The sequence below is a fragment of the Nilaparvata lugens genome, chromosome 4, assembly GCF_014356525.2.
Source record: "Nilaparvata lugens isolate BPH chromosome 4, ASM1435652v1, whole genome shotgun sequence".
Taxonomy (NCBI): domain Eukaryota; kingdom Metazoa; phylum Arthropoda; class Insecta; order Hemiptera; family Delphacidae; genus Nilaparvata; species Nilaparvata lugens.
In genome coordinates this window covers 60,941,158-60,963,744 of record NC_052507.1, presented here as the reverse complement: position 1 = coordinate 60,963,744, position 22,587 = coordinate 60,941,158, and the positions used below count along the sequence as shown (strand labels likewise).

General features: G+C 31.6%; 1 protein-coding gene across 1 annotated transcript; it reads left to right on the top strand.

The window, feature by feature from the left end:
- Positions 1-2,911: 2,911 nt before the first annotated feature.
- LOC111050388 (transferrin) lies at positions 2,912-21,867 on the top strand. The gene is made up of 16 exons (XM_022336705.2): positions 2,912-3,569; positions 8,342-8,444; positions 9,033-9,172; positions 10,138-10,271; positions 11,245-11,389; positions 12,460-12,617; positions 13,658-13,827; positions 14,920-15,074; positions 15,940-16,183; positions 16,508-16,668; positions 17,665-17,769; positions 18,419-18,499; positions 18,990-19,102; positions 19,668-19,811; positions 20,806-20,921; positions 21,783-21,867. The coding sequence occupies exons 1-15, from the start codon at positions 3,335-3,337 to the stop codon at positions 20,908-20,910; spliced, it is 2,193 nt and encodes a 730-aa protein (XP_022192397.2). The 5' UTR covers positions 2,912-3,334; the 3' UTR covers positions 20,911-20,921; positions 21,783-21,867.
- Positions 21,868-22,587: the final 720 nt, after the last annotated feature.

Sequence of the window (22,587 nt, the reverse complement as noted above, 5' to 3'; positions counted from 1 at the left end):
ATATTTATTCTCTCCACAACACTCAAATGTCATATTTTGAAAATAATGAAGATAGTTATTATTCTGTTAAGAATGCTATTTTTATGAATCATAATACATTTTTTTATCATTACAGTTATCTCAATAAGAACTTTGACGCCTTCACTACAGTGGAGAGCCTCTCCACACTCTGTCTTTTGTCTCCACTCTCTACATCCCATTTTTTGGAGATCGTCTCTCACTTCATTTACCCACCTATCTATTGGCCTTTCAAATACACAATCTATTGGTCTTTCTCTCTTTCTTCTGAAATTTTGCCTTTGAATATTATTTAATTGAACATTCTGCACTCAATAATTCTACACAATAGATTTCTTGGAAATTATAAATTATTCTATCATAGAAATACATTGTTTTGTAGAATAAAAATAATTATTACTATTATTAATAGATGGAATCAAATTGTATGCTGTTAATCACCCCAAAGACTTCTTATGAATAAATATATAATTATTATTATTTTTCCCAATACTAATGATAAGTGATGTACAAATGCATAATTTAATTAATCTACAATTTTTCCATACATAAACTACAATATTCTTACAAATAAAAAATAGGTACGCGACGGTTGACAGGCTTCCTATACATCTTTCTCTTGTATTCATTGCTCTTACTTGTTTACCTTCTCTTCTTGTTTTTCTTCTTGAGTGGAAGCTCTCCTACATTGTTTTGATAATTAAATCAATCAACAAATCAAAATCGCCGATCAATAGGTTCACCCAATAGGAAGACAGACCCACCGTTTCAATGGTACCTCTATATCATCAACCGTTACACCCAGACAAAGAGATACCGATACTTGTTATGTTATGCTAATCAATGTTGATACCGGTACATGTTATGCTATCGTAATCAAAGAGGGACTTCACACTCGATCTTATTAAAATTTATTGTTTCACTTTCTTTGGGCGGGCTCATTTGAATACACACTAAATAAAGGCCTACAAGTTACAAGTACATGGTTGGATCATTCATTAATTATCCAACGTATTGGGTGATAATGTAATAAGTAGTGTGTTATCTATTATCTTGAGCGGCCTAATAGTAAGGTGAACCGAGAGAAAGTGATTGTGTTGACTGGAGAGAAAGCCCAAGTCAAATACAGAAGCAGAGAGCTTCAACAAAGTTGGGTTAAGTGTTTCAGTTGAGATTAAAAGTACTCCATAATTTCTGGTCAGTAGATGGCATAAATTGAAAAAATACTTTGATACAGGAGCATCGACAATCTTTGTACCTAAAAGAATGAAAATTGAGATAAAAAGTAATAAATAAGTTCTGATCTGTATGTAATCATACATCTTTAGAAGTTCTCTCAAATACAGCGAAGGATCAACAATATTGTTTTATTAATAATTATTATTCTAGATTAGATTGCTTAATATATTCAGATTAAATTAGGCCTAAATACCTTTACTGGTAAATATCTTTACATCAATAATACATAATAGTTGGAAATATAGCTAACTATTCAATGAATTTAACATGTTAAATTTTTACTATTAAACACCATTAAGATGAAATTAGAAATGAATCACGATGGAATAAAGTTGACTTGTAAACAAATCAGCCGAGTTTGAATGTATAACCGTTTGTTATTGGAAAAAAAATTAAGAATATCCTTTCGATTATTGGAAAGCCAAGATATTGAATAGGTCTAGTCAGTTCATCACGAGAGGAGCCAAGAGTTTCTAATTGATGACAATTAACACTTTTCAAAAAATGAAATCCAGGGCTATTTTCTTGGTGAATTAACTGGATTTATACAAGTTCAATTATAATAATTATTTTATAAACATTCAATCACCAAAAAATAGTGCCTGGCAGAGAAATATAATTGCTAATTTTTCATAATAATTATTTATTAGCTCATTCCTAGGTCCCCTACAATTACAAATTGTCATTGACAACTATAACAATTTTTGACACAGTATGTGAGTATGTCTATACTGGTTTTGGAAAGGAACATTCGAAGATTTCTTAAATACCGTATTTGATGTGGAATAAATTTGTTCGTCCACAACAGACAGGAATATTCATAATTTTGAAATGAAAATTATAAATTATCATAACACAAGAATAAGGTTGAATATTGAATACACCATGCATTAAAGGTGGTGGGAAAATTGCATCACCCCACTATATTATATTTTAATATAAAAGACAGTCAATTAATAATGGAGATAGATGATAATTGATACGGTAGTAATTTTCACACATTTGGTGTATGCTAAGGTATGATAAGGTAATCAGTTAATACAATAGCTTTTTCCTTAATTGCATAGTCTAGTTGACCCAAACAATCATTTCTGAATATTTTTGATATGCAATTGAACTCTGCAGGTCAAATTCTCAATTTATTGTATTTATCAGTTTTTGTGAATAACAGAGAATTGTGTAATTTTCTCACGATAAAAAATGAAAAAAAAAACACAAATGTATTACTATTTTTTTGAATATACATTACATAAAAAACATTTGGCAAAGTTGATTTGAACAGGAAATACAAATTCCTGCTAAAGAAAGATTGGGTGTCACCAGTAGAATAGATTATTCTTTGTAGATAATAGCAATGATATTTTCAAGGAAATATTACTAGAAAAACTGTTATTTTCTATGTTTACAATTTTTTTATATCTGTTGAATAAACTACGAATTCAACAAAAAATAAAAGAAATGAATGAATTAATATCATTATCTTATTTTAAATTAGATATTAAAAATCCTCTAAATGTTTTTTCAAAGAATATTCACACTTTTATTTCTGTTGAAATAAAACCTAAAATAGAAAAATGTTCAATCTTCTTAGATATGTAATATATCTAAGATGATACCATACAATCAAATTATATTTGTTTGTAAACTGTGTATTCAATGGAAACGACACAGACAGTAATCTTGTGCTCTTTTTAAAACTTTAATCGCTTTCGCACACGGCAGAACATAAATTATCCCCTGAAAACAATGTGATCCATAGTCCACAGTTGGAAGGGTTGTACGGTTCATCCAAGTCAATCATTGCAAGGTCGGATAATTTGAGATAATATGAGGAAAACAGCAACATATATTTGATGGATGGTGCATTACCAGAAAGATTACAAGAAGAGAACAACAGAGGAACAGATAAAATAGAGATAATAGCTCTAAGGTTAAAAGATGAGAGAAGAAGGAACAGATGATAAAACAGAGAAAACAAAGATTTAAAGAGAAGCAGAAAAGATAAAAAACTCCACTGTAAATCCCTTGAATCCCCTCCAACTGTGAGCTTCCTCTCCACTTCACCTCATCTACTATCATGCTTATAAATAGGAATCTCACCGAACTCAGCGCATTGTTGATGTTGCATTCGCAGAGAAGATTTCAACCAGGTAGCTTCTCCAGTCGAACTTCAAATTTTGCCGAAATGGGATTGTCGGCTAAAAGGTTGCTGATGCAGTCTGTAGCTGTTCTGCTGGTGGCTGCCTGTGTGACAGCTATTCCTAGACCGCATCATCATGATGGCGATCCAGAAAGGAAACCTGGAACACCTAGTGAGTAACTACCAGAACTAGATTTTATAAAAAAAAAACTAGAATATTATTACAGTTACTATATCAGAGATAAAGTAACTGTAGATTATATTAGCCAATAGATGTCATTTTTGGTGCTTGCTTTTACTCGATATTCATATTCTTCATACTGTTCATATTTTATGAGTTTATAATGTTATAGGTCTTTTGGGGTCTATTACATCCCTAATAATTATTATTATAGTATTTGGGCAAATATGGTTGAAAAACAAACCGATTAATCTCTCTTCCCTACAACTTCACTCAATTTGTAGGCTACTTTTTCAAGAAATATTTTGTTTTATCAAAGGAAAACTATTAATTATTCTGTATTCTGTTTGTAAAAAAAATTAGTAGAACAATTCTTTAATATACTTAAAATATGTGAAAATTGATGAAGATTAAAAAAAAATGTATTTTAAAAAAACATTGCTTCAAATTCTAAAGGTTTTATGATTGAAATTCAAATTAATTTCAATTCTTTCTCTACTTGTCAAACCTCTCATGGTTCCATGTAAAGATTTTGTTATAATCGATTTCAAATAATAATATGTATTCCTTTTTTCATCCAATTAGCTTATACAAAATTCATTGGAATATTGATAAATTCAATGAATAATCTAGTCTAGAACTATTAAATAACCAACTAAGGAATGATGAGACAAATTATAATTGAATTGAAATTCTGTGCGTGTTACAATAATTTTCAATCAGGTACTGTACTGTATTTGAATAAAAGTAATCTACTGTTGGTTACATGCTACTAGTTGTCAAAGTAATTAACTGCTAGTTAGGATACCACTAGGGTTCTTCCTAGCTTGCTTCTCTTCTTCAGTTAGTTGCAAAGAAAATTTCATCGGATTCATTAGCCAATCTCTGACAATTTACTGAAATAAAAACTTAAAAAAACATCTATTTCTTCAACAAAATCCATTCAGGTTATTATTGAGTAGAAAAAGTCATATTACCTATTATGATTACAATTTAATTGACCTAGTTATTTTTGCTGGATGATTAAATTATTTTCATAGTTGCAATTTATTGTTAAATTAATCAATTGGGAATTGTTTCAAGAAAGAGAAATTGCTGATGAATTGCTGAATATATTGGTGCCGTAATATTCAAGTAATTTATCACTAATATATTTTATTAATTCGCTGATTGAATACATGTTGATTGAATACAATCAATAAGGAACGTTTAAAGAACGTTCAAAGAACATTTAAATTATTGGAAGTTGAAACATTAATAAGGTACAAACATTTATAAAAATTGTATAAACATTGTTTAAAGATGACTGAAATGCAATAGGAAGCCCATTAAGTAGTTTTGAAGTATTCACTAAGACTAGACAATCAATAATACATTACTAAGGAGTTAAGACAACATAAATAAAACTGCTGAAGTAATGAACTCACATTAAGATTTATGACTGTGGTGTAATGAAATGCTCTTATACAGTTATGTACAATGTTCACAAATGTTATAGTATAATCAATGCAGTTCCCTGTTTTACTCAAATATTTTATGGAAGTTCATGATGTATATTTTGGACTCAGTGTATGAATCAAAATTCGGGGAAGAAACAGTTTTGGGCTGAGCCTGTTGGTCCTTCCCCAATCATTTTAATGAATTGTGTTTTGTATATCATTGAATGGATAAATAAATAAATATATAATAAAAGAGGCGAAAATGGAGGAAGTAAGAACAAGAGTAAAAATTTGAAAAAAGGAAGTAAACACTCGACGCAAATAGTCAATGGTCGCTCGTCACTACAAATTCATAGCCTACTCTTTTTTCGGTTGATAGTCACAGTACCGTACTACAAATTCAAATGTAAACAAGTCAAGTAGTTTGTGAAGTGGAGAGAGAAAAATGACTAATACAATTCCAAGAAATCCGAGACCGTTCTCCGAATGAATGAGAAAGGTATATGAATAGAGAAAGAATATATGAAAACTCACAGAAAGAGAGCCAGAAAAAATAATGAGAGAGGAGATTTCAAGGTCTTTCTAATAGATGAAGAACGAATGATGAATGATATAAATATAAAAGAGAAGATGAAAATTTGAAGAGAGAAAGATAGAGGAGAGAGAGAAAACGTGAGCAATTGATTGACCATTCTCTCTTCAAATTTGGAGAGAGAGAGAGAGAGTCAGAGAGAGTGAGAGTGTGTGGGAGAAAGAGAGATCAGAGATCAATTGCTTATCGACCATTTGCTTCTATCAAGGAAGGAGTTGAATCCTAGATATATTTTCTCCCACAAAACCCTACACATTACACACAAAATGAATACAAATTACCGATCAAATTTATACAGGAGAGAAAAAAGAAAGAGAAAGAGAATGCAAATAACAAACAAATTTATACAGGAGAGAAAAAAGAAAGAAAGAGAGAGAGAGAGAAAGGGAGAAGAAGTGAGATACATTGATGAAAGGAGAATTTCAAGAGCTAGGAGTGGAGTGTGTACATGGGCAGAAAAATAAATAAAGCTAGAGAACTGAACAATTTCAAACTGAGTCTTAAGAGTCGGAGTCGAAAGAATATAAAAATGAATGAATAAATAGAAGGTGTGAAGAGATGCAAGAATTCGAAGAATCACGCGTCAAATTAGTTTGATGATAAATAATCACCACTCGTCACCTTAATGATGATGATGCTAGAAGGCACGCCCCCACAATCACAGAATGAAATGTTGGACAGGTAAATTTTCGAGAGCCTATGATAAATAATACATCTCTACAGAGTTGCCTTTTGCATCCAATCAGAATAATGATATTCAGCTGATTTGCGAGAGTCCTTTCAACCTTGACCAATGAGAGTCATCGACCTGCGAGTGCAAGAGGTGAAACAAGGTGAACTACAGTGGGTGTCAGAGTGCTCCCATAAATCATAAACTCATTACTGCAAGAGTTCGACTTCCTTCTCTGTTTCCTCTTGCAACTATAATTCTTTTCTTTCTTGTTCGCCGCTCTACTTGGACCCGCTTTCGGGGTTGTGTCTTTCTTTTTTCTTTTCTCCTTCCTTGCCGGAAGGAATTCAACTTTTACGATTTTCCTTTGCTTGGATTTTTTACTTTCCGACTTGTATTTGATAGTGCAGATGCATTATCCAAAGCTCCTTTTTCACTGTTGGTAAATCTAATGTGATTTGAGAGATTCAATTTAAAAATGTATGGAAATTAAATGAGGAATATTGCATTTAATCAAATGTTAATTTTGATGAATATTAGGAGAAAATTAGGAGGTACCGTGTTCGATTCCCGGGCTGGCAAATAATTTTTGAATAGTAGCTCTCATCGAATTTCCCTTTAGCTGTTAACCCTGTTGTCTTCGGGGTGATTTACAGCATTTAATTTGAATTTCCCTTCAACCCAGAAGTCTTCGGGATGATTTACAGAATTTAATTTGGATCTTGTTTAATAATAATTAGGTATTAAAAATGTAATTGCATACTATATATGTATGATTTTGTGAATTTTAAAATTGGTTACTGCATTACATTATTGACAAACAGTTGAAAAAGATGAGAGCTTTGAGTGAACAATAAAAATCAACAAAGGCACAAATATAAAATATAAATACTGAGAGGAAATCGATAAAAAGTATATTATAAGGGTATATTATCATTTTTTCAAAGCCGGATTCTGCTTCCAATAATGGCAATTATTTACTGAGTTGAAATTTAATAATGTAGTACCAACAACTTCATGCCACATACTTCGGTTCATTTTTATAAAAATGTGAACCACTTCAAATCAAAATCAAGTTTTAGCACATCGATTGAATATTATCGATAATTATCTGCTCTTAGCAAACTTGATGACTCTCATGTTTCAAAGATGCAACATTCAAACATAATTATTTGTAATCATCTCTCCTGAAAATTGATACTTTGCCGATCTTTCCAAGTCGTTACCTTACACAGCCTCAAGTTACTGAGAGAAATTTCAACAACCTTATTAACCTGACAATTAGAAAAATTGAGGAAAAACAACCCTCAACGATTACGACAGCTAATGTTTATTGAATCAAATCATGCTGGTGAATAATCAGGCCTGTTATGTAATATTGATATTTCCTTAGAAGTAATAACGCCAATTATCTCATTAAAGTTCAACTTTCATAATATTTATTTTTATTGGCAAAAAATTTCAACATAAGTCAACTTTCTCAAGCTGATTAATTTACATGGATTTAAGGCCTGCGTTCAAAATGTAATGTGAATTTTCAAATTCACATTCAAGTGGATACAAAGAGCCCAGTTAATACTAATTTCAGTTTGCAGTCTCACAATATGATAGATTGAAATAAAATAGGTGATGACAACGCTAAAGTTGGAAATAACATTATAATTGAAATTTTTTAGTTATCAATTTTATCTAAAAATCTTCACTCCATCAATATAATAACATCTTAGATGACAAACATTCTGTCCTACTCTATATGATATACATCACATAATAGATTGCAATGATACATTGAAGCTAGTTGCCTGTGAGCCGAGAAAAATTTGGAATTAAAAAAATTCATCTCTTCAATTACTTTGATTTCACCAGGGAATGATATGATTAAATTTCAATGAGAATTCATATATTTTACCATTCTAATATTTCATCATTTTCAAGTACTGATGGATTAATTCCATTAGGTTTCATATCCTAAAGTCACTGATGGATTAATTCTATTAGGTGTCATATCCAAAAGTTGTTTAATTATTTGATGCAATTTATTAAATGAAATTTCTATTTTCAGCTCGTCTCTGTGTGCCTGACACCGCCTACAAAGGATGTCTGAAGATGGTGGAGCAGGGAGCTACTGTTGGCGTTCATATGGAGTGTGTCATGGCTAGAGACAGGTAAATAATTGTACAAAATTAAACATAACATTTTGAAATAATACTTTTGTTGATTAAAATGATAATTGAAAAAATATTAAATTATGCTTTATATTTTTTATATATAAATAATGGTATCTGAAATCTATTGGTCCTTGTGACTGATGGAGCCATGATTGATTAGATACCCATCAAATCAAGGTATCTGAATAACAATAATTCAAACGCAAGTTGACATTCAAAACAAGAGAAATAACAGTTGAACAGGTTTCAAGTTGGCCCAATTTTCCTTGGCCTTTGTCAAGGAAACTCATCGTGCTCTGTTCATATTTCTTATTTTCTGATGCACTTTGACTTCTTTCACTCGACTATAAACTAAACTATACTACAATCACGTTTAACCAACCCTAATGAAATTCTGGAATGTTGCCTAGAAATATCACGAATTTATTGTAAATTAACGTTCATATTAATTAAAACATAAAAAACTTAACCAGCTCCTATTAATGAATTATTAGCATTAACTAATCCTTGCAGACGAGTCATCTTATTTCTTGCTAACATCCCAATTTTTGGAAATTCTCTTGATGTTTCTATTGTTCTACATAGATTGGAATGCTTAGAGAAGATTGAGAACCACAAGGCAGACTGGGGTGCAGTCGACCCCGAGGACATGTTCATTGCTGCCAACCTAGGAGATCAATACTTGAGCATATTCAAGGAGATTCGTACCAAGGAAGAACAAGAATGTGAGTTGGGAGAACTGCATTATTCAAGTAGAATAATTATATACTCTGCATTCGAATCTGAGATAGGCCTATCTATATCATATCAAATAACTCAATGGAATTCAAAATAAATACTAAACTGACAAAAAATTATTCTCAAGCATAAAGGTTTCTATCACTAATTGATATTTTAAAACCTTAAGTCAAATGATAGGTGAAACACAGATGTTGTATAATGAAACATATTTCAATACTACGAGAACAATGACACTGATAAAATTAACAAAGAATAGCATTTTTTCAAACAGTTTCACAATATTCTGATGTAGGTATCAATTTATCATACTTGCCAATAAATTAATTTTGGATATTTGCAATATGTATTCAGGACCAATATATAATGATAATATATCAATAGTATGATTTTCAACTTTAAATTTGAATATGATATTTTTTTAGATTTGCATAGTAATTATTAATTTCCTACATAATACATACAATTTTTTCTCAAATTTATATATTTTGGATATCATTTGAAACCTGGAATCAACTTCGTTCAAACAGCAAATAATAGCATACCGTATATTCTTCCACTTTTTAAAATAAATTTTTAAATGGAAGATGGAAATGACTGAGATATCGCATTTAAATATTTTATTAAATTTCCATATGGCTGTTTACCCTGTTGTCAATATTTGCAGTAGCAGAAGTCTTCGGGGTGATTTACAGCATTTAATTTGGATTCTCGTTTAATATATTATATGAATTTTAAATTTTTGTAAAAATACATTAATTCACCTTTAAAGATAGGCCTATATTTAACAGATTTATTTGCAAGAATAGTTTCAAGATTGTTTCAACCAGTGTAAGGATAAACATCTTCAACATTCTGATTTTAACATTAGATTTTGCATATAGCTCCGATTTTAATAGTTTATTTTGTATTCTATTCCGATTTCAATTGTGTATTTTCGCCATTTTTACAGTGGAATTCCGTTACGAGGCGGTGGCAGTTGTGCACAAGGACTTGGAAATCAGCAATTTGGAGCAGCTACGCGGTCTGAGATCTTGTCACACCGGAGTCGGTCGCAATGTCGGTTACAAAATCCCCATCACCAAGGTAATTTTCAAAACATTTCAGAATTTGTATAAATGGGAATGAATCATCATCAATTTTACAAGAATTAAAAATCTGTATGAATGGATCATGAATATTTAATTTATGAATGTAAATGATCAAAATTCACAAAATGTGTATGAATGAAATGCGTAAATGTAAAACATTCGCAGTGTGTATGAAAGTTTTAAGAATAGATTATTTTCTGATTATCAAGGATTCTCTCCATTATAAATGGAGCCTGGATCATGTGGGAATCATCCTGAACAAAGAGATCTAGAATCTCCAGATCTGGTACATTGGATAAGAAGACTTCTTATTGAATAAGATTAATAATAATTCAGGCTTCTTATTTAAGAAGTAGATTGATGAGAAGTTATTTACTACAGTTTATCATATCATTGTTGCTGAAGCTCATTTTTGTTCACTTTGATATGATAAAGCTTACAATCAGGCATTTTTCTACAACAATTATTATATTTCTCATATTTCACTCATCATTAATTCAGTCTGATGATGCTCCTCCTCAAGAGTGAAATGCATAGACCCTACCTCATCTCATCACGAAAAGTAAGTGTTTTTTTAAACATTTACAAAGATACACATTGTCTAAACTACAACAAAGTTGTCTTTTTTTCATCAGGGCTACTTTCAATATAAATAAAAATATAAATCTCAGTACCCTTTTAAATTATTTTGCCACAACGTGTACTGACATTTATATTTTTATTTACACAACAAAGTTATTAATTTATCCTTCCGATATGGTACATTGAATAAGAAGACTTCTTATTGAATGAAAATAATGAGTACTTTTGAAAATAATAAGCCAAACTAAATCCGAGCCTTCATCCAGATTTCAATTAAATGAACCTTACTCTCAACTCTTCAAATATTTCACTTGAAAGTCAAAGAAGTAAACCCAATACGTTTTTTAAGAGTTATAAGATTTTAATTTTTAATTGATATTTTGCAGCTATCAAAGATGGGACTCTTGGGAGCTATGGACGACACCAGCGTCTCCCCACGTGAGAACGAATTGAAGGCTCTGTCGAATTTCTTCAGCAAGGCTTGCATTGTCGGAAAGTGGTCACCTGATGAGGAAACCAACCAGCGTCTCAGTAAGTATTCAAATTATGTACCTACATATTTTTAAAGGAATGCATTCAATTTTATAAAGTTTTGTGTCTAGAATCATTCATGTGTATTGTAGCGTTTGTGCAAAATTAATGAACATCATCTAACCAAAGTGGTTCCTCAGAAATAATATTTCAATGAATGTATAACCATAAATGAGCATTATCTGACCATAGTGGTTCCTCAGAAATAATATTTCAATCAATGTAACCATAAATGAGCATTATCTGACCATAGTGGTTCCTCAGAAATAATATTTCAATCAATGTAACCATAAATGAGCATTATCTGACCATAGTGGTTCCTCAGAAATAATATTTCAATCAATGTAACCATAAATGAGCATTATCTGACCATAGTGGCTCCTCAGAAATAATTTTACACCTTCAACCAATGTAATATCACAAAAATAAGGGCTGTGTAATCATTTTAGAATGGTAAAATCTGCTCATATAATAGCTACAACCTAGTACGACAAATCACCAACATAAAAATGCTCTCAAAGTTAATTCCTCGATTGAAATACTAATAATTATAGAATAATTATTTTGTACGTTCATATAAACATTGAATCACCTTTCAAAGGAATTTCACTATGAAAAAGGCCCTTTCATCGTTGTCTTTTTGATGGTCTAATATTTTTTGTTCATCCTGATAGTGCTTTGTTCTCTTCTTCTAATACTACCCTTTCAAAACTTTGATTCTGGACTTATTTGTAGTATATGCCTACTGTGGTAATTCGTTGTAAAGTATCTTGAGTACCTGCGTTCGTCTATCAAATCCTGAATTTAGTTCGTTGAGTGCCTGTGTGTCAGGCCTGAGTGCCTATGTTTTTTCTAATAAAACCTGCATTTTAGTGCGTTAATTTCATCAGGGCCGCCTTGATTGGGCCTCTGTTATCCATCTAAAACTTCTTCAATTATATCACATCTTCCTATTATTCTTCTCTGATGAATCTATTTTGTGATGTTTTTATTACCCAAAAGTAGACATACTATTTTTACAGCACTTTACTTTTATTAAAGAATTCTAATAGTTTTGAATATTTTTTCAGAGAGCAAGTACTCGAACCTTTGTGCCCTTTGTGAATCCCCTGCGAAATGCGACTACCCCGATGTGAACTCAGGCTATGAGGGAGCTCTGCACTGCCTGACCAAGGGAGACGGACAGATAGCCTGGACCAAGACATACTTTGTCAAGAAAGTTTTCGGAGTGAGTATGAATTGATATTTTCAAAGCATTCCACTTATATCTAGTCACTTGTCTTTTTTTCTTTAGGGCTACCCTTGAATATAAATAAACATAGAAATCCAAGTACCCTTTTTAAAATTGTTTAGTCATAACATGTTTCGGCTATTATGATGTCATTATCAAGTGATCAAACATAAGAAGCTTGCAGTAGTATTAATTCAATGTAATTTTAGTTATCTTCCAATCTTATCTTATGATAATGATTATCATGAGACAATTATTATCTTATGATAATGACATAATATAGCCGAAACATGTTGTGACTAAACAATTTTAAAAAGGGTACTTGGATTTCTATTTTTATTTACATCTAGTCACTTCTATGCCATTAATTGGTTTCAATATCATCATGTCACTTGAATGAGACTGAATGAATAAAATAATTTATTCACTTCAGCAAAATACCAAATGAATCATAATACGGAAATGAACTTACCACTTTCCAGTATGTGTGATCAGTCTAGAAAAACAGAAGAACAATATATTAACTTATCAAAACATGAAAATTATTGTCACTTCAATATTCATACATCACCTTACAGTTGTTTTGTGTGTGATGTTGTGGTACTTTTCCATAATGAAAAGACAAATTGAAATTGTCATAATATTAAATTGTTATAATAAAAATGGTTGACAATTTCAATTTGTGTTTTCATTCATATATCAATTCGATTTGATCACCTCACTTCAATAGAATCATTTCACTTCTAGTCAAATTCACTATGAACTCTTAGCATTGGTTGAATGAGAAGTTATAAATGATGTTATTAGTCTTTCTTAAAAAAAGTTGACATTTCAACTTGAAAATGACCTAAGTTATGGTCGAAACTAGTCGTTGTAATATTTTAAATAAAAAAGGGTACTACAAATTTTCATATTGTTCTTATCAATCAGTCTTTCTTACTATATAGATACTATTATATCACCTCAATTACATCATGTCAGCCTTCTAGCCATCAAAAGTTCATGTAAAATTAATGAAATATTATTTTTGTTTTTAGATGTCGTATGGTAACAACCCAGCCACCACAACTGATATGAAGGCAGAGGACTACGCCTACCTGTGTCCGGATGGATCCAAGAAGCCACTGACTGGACCCAGCCCCTGCACTTGGGCTGCCCGTCCCTGGCAAGGGTACATGGCCAACACTGAAATCACTGGAGCCAAAAGGCAAGAATACGAATTTTATCATTAGTCAGAGTTACAGATTTTGAAATTGTGATTGAAAGAGAAAATTAACACATAAGACTGGCCAATAACGGTAGGACATGCATAAATCACACATGACGTAATACATACATAATAATCTATAATATAATAGAAACTGGCTTAATACACGCATATAATACACGCACCGTACCGTACGGGATAGGAAAATTATGTTTGACGCATCATCACGTCTGAACTACTAGACTTATTAACTTGAAATTTTGCTTATAGATTCTTAAAATTCACCGAGGATGGTTATAGGACTATTTTAAATTCTTCAAGATTCCATTACGTCAAGTTTTCAGTTTGTCAATTTAGTTATCAATTAGTCCCTTGCGGAGCATGAGTTACCTACTAGTAATAGATAATAATAATACATTTTATTTCTCAGTAAACAAAAGTACAAACAAAAACATAGCTTCTGCTGAAATTATTGTTGTGTTATCACAGCGAAAGGCTTTGAGCAACATTTTCTGAGGTTGGAATTTTGTATATCCGATTATTCGATGTTTATTTTATCTTTGCTGATCTGTTTGAGGTTGAATTATTTTTCTTTACAATTTGTTATTTTCCAGTGATTAATTTATTGTTATTGGTTGTTTGTTTTATGTTAGAAGCCACTCACTGATGACAAAATATGCATGATGAACATGTGTGTGTATGTAAGTGTGTGTGTGTGCATGGTAGACATGCATGTCCTACCGTTAGTCGCCAGCCTTATAATCAATTGCTAATTTGAAAGGAAATGAACATTTTATTAATTGAATATTGCATTTATTGTCATGAAAATGAAAAAAATATAGAATACGTAAAATTAATAGAATATTATTTTTGTGTTCAGATGTCATACGCTACCCAGCGTATTTTGAATAAATGAAACTAAAGTTCAATAAGGTAATTATTGTAAGTTCAATAATGAAACTAAACAATTAAAACATGAAAACATGGCTACTCCCAAAGTGCATAAACTAACTACTGATCAGCTAATCTCATAAGATGATTTTTTAGAAATCTAGATATCTAGCCTATAATATTTTGGTTTATTTTGAACAGTGAACTGATAAAGCTGAAAGAAGACATCACCAAGCTGAACGACCTGGGAGAATCGAACCACGCCGATTGGATCTCAACCGTGTTGCATCTCAATGAGAAAACCCTGGCAGTCAACAACAAGGGCCCTTACTCACCAAAGCAGTACTTGGAGAAAGGTAGGTAGTGTAAATCACACATTGAATAAGTCAAGATGAAATTATGTGTACCCCAGTAGGCCTACTGTTGCAAATCGTTTGTATAAAGAAATGTACGAAGAAATATGATGAACTAACAAAATGAAGATAAATATTTATTCAAAATCAATCCTACTCATATTTCCATGTAAGTCAATGAGTACGGCCAGATAGCCGAGTTGACTAAGGCGTTGCACCCTTCAGTCTGCTAGTGCTAAATGGTCGCGGGTTCGAATCCCTTATTATTATTATTATTAAAAATATAACAATTCAAACAGTGGGGAAATGTCATTCGATAGAGCTCAGACTCAAAAGATGGATGCTATCCATTTAATGATACCATACTTATTAAATAGATTATTGCTCGAATTATTTTTGTAAACGACATAAAAAAATAACAACACCTCAATTAATATTAAGTTTACATCTGTTAAGTATGTCATGTTTCCTGTGACAGAGTTACCGTAACTTACTGGAGTACTTATATTGCACTTTTAAAGGGAATCTCCATCAATAAACTCATTTGCATTCATACAGGGTATTTTCTATTATTGTAAAAAATATTAGGTTATAAATACGAAAAGTTATTCCATACCTAATCGCCTCTTATTTATTTATTTACAATGTCTCTTGGCTAGATGGTTGTAAAGGGGGCCTTTCCGGTTCGGGAATATCGGGGCATTCTCGTGTTTCAAGTTTAGAAAAAATATTCTATTTCATTTCATCGCCTCTCATCTTTAGAAATTGCCCCTAGTCGTTGTTTAATGCCCTCTCCTTCATCTTCCTCTACTACAACGTTATTTTCCATAATTATTCATTAATTTAATAAATTTCTCCTGGGTTTCAGCTAAATACTACGACGTGATCGAACGCGACGTGATGAAGCCGAAACGCGAGGCCCGCATGTGCGTGGTGGGTGACGCAGAGAAGGCCAAATGCATGGACTTGCAGCGCGCCGCCTTCTCACGCGACATCAGGCCCAGCTTCGCCTGTGTCGTCAAGACAACCGTTGACGACTGCCTCAAGGCCGTTCACAACAAGGAGGCTGATTTCTACTCTATGGATGCTGGCTACTTGGAGAAGGCTGAGAGGTGAGGGGATCATCATAGAGAAAAGATTATTTCAATTATTTCTCCATTATTTGTCTATGCTCTATGGTATCATTCAGTATATCTCATATGAGGGCCCCATTATACTTATGTGATCTGGTCAAATCTGGTCTATGGCACACTCGGCCACAATATTAAAACATCCAAGCGATATCATAGAATAAATATATCATACATGATTGAGAGTGGGAGCATGTCACACTACGTTCTGTAAGCGCGACCAAATGAGTCTAAAAATCAATGAAAAAATCAATTTCTTAAAATGTAAACAGGCTATAACTTAAATCATTGGATTTTTTGTTACAGCGAATACGCTTTGGAACCAATACTGACCGAGACCGTAATGGCGGCTGACAGTCAAGCCACCAACTACACCCAGTACATGGTTGCCGTCGTCAAGAAGTCATCCAACGCCAAGTTCATGCCCTCTGCTCAACGGGGATGTATCTCCAAGCCTGGACAAGCCGGTAAATATAACATTTTCCATAATTTATTATTATTGAATTGAATACATAATTTTGTATATACAATGAATCAACACATAGATGTAATTTACAATAAATACATGAAACAATTTACAATGAATGCCAAGGAATAACATTTGATTAGTTAAAAATAAATTGAGGCTATTCGTTGGTACATTAAAAAACCCACATTTTTATACTTCACCAGAGCCCACTATTTTCATACTATTCTTAGTGCCGGTTAAATTTTAACAGTGATTAATTCCACGAGAACCAATTGGAGAAGCCGTCTTATCAACAGGCCTTCTCTGATTGATTCTCGTGAAATTAATCAAGGCTAAAATTTAACCGGCTTTTGTGCAACCGGGCCTTAGTCACGGTGATAGATTCATAAATATATGAATATAGCAAGTTGTTGATTGATATTGTTGTCTATTTTCATTTTAAGGATTTGTTATTATTGATTTTATTATGTATTTTGACCAAATTATGATTTCATTATGTATTGTAATTTTATAAAATATTTTGTGACGTAGCCTTATGTACTACTGTATCGTCAGTCTAAGTAAATTGATTGATCATATTATGACGCATTGAATGAGCATAGCTCCAACGGTGCACGACATTTCAAATGGGGTTCCTTTATGAGAGGGAAAGGTTATCGTTCTACAAAGTATAGCTCTCATAATATGGAATTAATAATAATTTATGACAAAGCCCCTAACAATTCAACTCAATGAGAACCGGAGAAAATATCAATCATAGTAAAGGTATTAGTTTTATTGATATTGTCAATACAATGCAATTTACATGCAATTTTTTTATTTCAAACTTTCAAGTTTGAATATTCATTTCACAAATTTGTTTTGTTCAATTTTGTTCTCTCAATTCTAGTTACTGTATTGATTTCATTGATATTTCAATAAATGCAATTTGTTTTATTTCCAATTTTCAAATTTGAAAATTCATTTCACAAATTGATTTTGATCACTGTTTCAGCTTATGCCCTCCCATTGGCTGTTATTATGGATAAGATGGACATCACAGCTAAGAGCTGCCAGCGACCCAACATTTTCTCACAGTTCTTCAAAGCTGGAGTCATGGGTAATTCACACTTTCTATTTATTGTAGTAATGAGATTGGGAATTAAATCGAATAGTTGATAGTAAGTTGACTTACTATCATCTATACTTAGTATAATTATTTGCCACTGTACTGCAATACGAAATAATAATTCTCACCTACATGAATTTTATTCCAAGCGCCCCAAATTCGTAAAATACTCGGCGAAGCTGGAAGTTAACGACATTATCCTTCCTTTGGATTCGCCTTCCCCTCTACACAACGAAAGTTGATAAAAGAAGAATAAATAAAATGAAAATGTATTTTATTGCTTACATCCGTATAAAAATATTACATTACAACATCGTGTTAACATAATAATATTATTATTGGATGGTTGAATTTTTTTAATGCTCACATCAGTATGAAATATTACAACGTGTAATATTACAACAATTGGAATATTACAACACGTGTCCCTTCGGATTGGCACGTTGAAATTACGGTCCCGTCTGATATAATTTATATAACAGTCGTGACTCGTCAAACCAATTGACGGCTTGAATCATATTTTTGGGGTAGGTGGGACTTATTTCGCGTGAGGAACTCACCACTAACAAAAAGCCATAAGAATATTTACTTTTTATCAGAAAAATGTTTCAAAGTATCTAATAATTCCACTTCTTTACAGAATCTGAGAACCCAATGAAGTGTTTGGAGTCATCACAAGGAGATATGGCAATTGTAACTTACGAGGAAGCAAAGATGGCTGGTACGATATTTTTCAAGATAATTTATAATATAATAATTATTGTTTTATTTTATAATTTCAACATATGTCACAAGATTAAGATTCTAATGTTCACACAGATTAGAATAATGATAAGTACCTAATGTGAAGTTCAGAAATGCAGTTGATAACAAACCACTGAGTACCATGGATGTGTGCATACCGTAATTCAGAAACACCGATTTAGCGAAGACACAATATAGGAAGTTACCTCATAACTTGACGCTACAGGTCCAGATCACTCAGCTTTATTCTATCAAGGGACAAAAGTTATTAAAAGTTAATGTCTGAAATTCAATTCTGGTTAGGTAGTTAGTGATAATCTAGGCCTATTGATCACTATTATTTTCTTGAAACTTGTGTATACTATTGAGGTTGGACTATATTGAGGTAGACAATACAATCAATAAAAAATATACTATTATTTCCTTTAAAAACAGGTGATAATAATAATTATATTATTCTTTTACAGACGATGCATTGCCAGGACAGTTTGAGATTCTCTGTGATGAAGAGAAGAGAAATTCACTGGCAGACTTACCGAATTTCCACAAATGTAGCATGGGAAAAATACCAACAAGAATGGTGAGATATCATTACACACTGAAACCTCTACTTATTTTCAAGGGTGAAATTAAGAATGGTAAAACGAATAAAATTAAAAGTATGGAGCACTTTTTAGCTTCAACCATCATCACTCACTCAATTGTCCTTGGATTGAGATTCCACACAATGAAGTTCATAAGATCATGATCTATGAGAATCCTTCATTAGATTCACTTAATTTCAGTATTTCCTAGTGGAGAGGCGCGCATAACCTCAAGGAAAAATTTCAAACACTTATAAATCTCCACAAAACGATCGGATCTCCTCGTACTACAGCTCATTCTTCTTGGCTCGTCAAGGCGGTTCAAAATCAGGCATCATAAGTCAAATCAGCTTGAAAATTGAAAATCCATCTTTGAGTGTACTTTATACACAAAAAAATGACCAATTTCTATTTCGAAGATGCGTGTATATTGTGATATACATCAGATAAAATTTCAAAATCTAGTAAGGATGTGAAAAAGTTTCTCCTCTTTTGAAACCAGGCAATTCAAAACATTTTCATTTTATTCTCGAATTAACTAACTGATTTGCTTCTTTACAGATTGTTGCCAACAAAGACATGAAACAGGTCGACAAAGATGATGCCATGTTTGCATTGCTGTCTGCTAGCGAATTCTTCAAGAAGAACCCTCACATCTTCAAAATGTTTGGAGAATACTCAGGAATGAACAATGTCCTATTCACTGTAAGTATTGGAAATCAGGATTACAAACTCAAACTTATGATATATTAGACTTGAATTCTAAAAACACTTACTATAATGAGTAGTGTAAGTTTATATACAGTCTGATGATGACCCACATCAGGTCGAAACGATCGTCACTATTAATAGTAAGTACATTTTCACTTCATAAGTGTTTTTAAAATTCAAGTTTTATTTAAATAGTGAAAAAGTATGGATATGCAACACAGATATTAGAGTTTTCCATTTTTGAATATTTCGTTTTTCTAGAATGTACAGTAGGCTATAAGTAATTCAGGGATAGAAAATTAGATTCATGAAAATCATGAAATTTCTATTGCAAGATCCTGAATAATCTTCAATCAGTTCATTCATTTTTGATGATAACTAATTATTGCATTGCAAATTACAAATTGTTTTGTAAACTCTTTTGTGTGTGTTTCACTTGATATATGAGGTGTAGTTATTATTTAAACTGCTGTAAGCAAGGTTCATGAATAGAAATACATATCTCAGATATACTGAGATTTTATTTTATTTTATTTATTTACAAAGCAAATAACACTAATGTAATAACATTGAAAGATAAAATAATAAGGTAGTCCTTGTGCTATTTTCCTTTCAAATTTATAGGTGACAAAGTCCAAGATAAGGCTAGAATTTCACGTGTACAATTTTTATAAAATTTTGGTCCAAAATAAACATTAAAACTATAAATTTTGAATTTACATGGCTTAAATTGATAAATTAATTGGAAATATCCCACTCAATTACCACTTTTAACAAATAATATTGAGTTATTTAAGAAATTTGGAACTATTCAAGAAACACAAACTCGTAAACACTATTTGTATTTCTATATTATTACAAGTAGCCCTAAACAGAAAAGAGACAATAAAAGGTTCATGAATCATGAACTCACTATGAAAATTATTTTGAATCATTGAACAAAACTCTTCAATTCAGTGCATTGTTCTCATGATTTAATACTTTTCAGAATTCCGCAACAGGACTGGAGAACAGTAAGACAGCTAAGGAAGCCAGGGATGCCATTGAGAATTATAGAAAGGTGACTGCTGAGTCGTCTAGGTGTTCAGCTTGAACAAAAATAAGGTAAAACTAAATAGTTATTTGTCATAGTCTGCATAGTAAGTAACTACATCTAATAACGAAAGATTTGTTGAGAATAAAACGTCAATGCGTCTTCATTTACTATAGAGACAAATTAGTTGCTTTTGTGAGAGTTGAAGATACAGTACAGTTAATACGAACTTGTATTATTTCTTGGAAATATTATCTTATTGAATTCTTTGATTTACTAGATTAAAAAATATAAAAACAATTTTTGAGTCAGTTTATTAACTACAGATTCAGTTCTAAACTCAAATTAATTAATGAAACTTGTTAATTGGAATAATTTAACTGATGAAAGCATATTATGCGGTGTACCAGTAAACAAGTTCTATGTAAACAAGTATGGGAAAATTGTTTTGTTTCATACTCATCGCATTATCTTATATAGCCTACTAATCCCACCCATCAGTAGAATATTGACTGATAGAATTATTGTTGAAAATATGGAGATTCGAAAGCAAGTCAATGAGAGTGTGTAAATGTCTTACAGGCTATTTTCCAGATGAATATTGTTTGCAAATCGTTATTATAGTGCTACAAGAAATTGAGTCAAACATTTTCATACAAGTCCTGCGATGAAGATAAACTTTGTAAGATACCTCAATATTTCATTAATTTTATTGTCAAGTTTGAGCAATTTACAGATAGGCCTAACATAGAATCAATATAACTTTATGAGTCAGTGAAATAAAATAAATGCGGTTTGTACTTTTGGGTACTCTATTCAAACTTTCATGGAAGTTTTCATATTCACTCTCCAGTATACTTCTCAAATAAGCATTTTTTTAATCCTCTCCTTGATAAAAACAATTGTTTCATATTTTTTACTTTCTCTTCCAGAAGTGGAGCAGCTTCATAAAAATCAGCAGTGGAATATTCTGCAGCGAACAAGTCGCCAAGTTCAACTAAAATTCATAAATACAAATAAGATTTATCATAAAGTTATGTTCTGTTAACAATATTATTATAAGTTAGTGCTGTGATGATTAAATTTATATTAAGTGAACAACAATATTATTATAAATTGTATTTTTTAACAATCATGATTATTATAAATTCTATTCATTTTTGAATAGTTCAGAATAAAATGAACAAATTTTCCAAATGGAGAAGTGTTTATTATTGTATCCTAGCTATTCCTTTCCAGAACTTAGAATGGTTTTTTGCTCATCTACATTTAGCTCAAAAGTGAGCTATTATACTGTTATTCAGAGCGTTGAAAGTATCATAAAAATTCAACTGAATTATTTTTATACCAATATGGAAGTACAATCTCTCATGTTTCTCTCTAGTATTCAATTGATCGAAATAATATGTGAGGAGAGAGTTCAATGAAGCAATAATCAAAATTATAAAATCAAATTTAATATTGAGTGATGTTTCATTATTCAAGTTAAATGTAGGATTATTCATTATGCAGGCTAGATGATGGATGGATGGTCAATAATGACAAAAAACTCATCCATCCAAATAAGTTGTCAATGGAAAAATCATAAATAAATAATCCGTTTTTCATTCGAGTAATGCGAGAAAATGATTGCTCAGCAAATAAAAAGTGGCTTCTAAACAATTGGAAGTGAAGCATCAATTTTCCTCAATTTAGACTCCATTTGAAGGTAAAAATTTCTGCCAGTGTGCGACTATG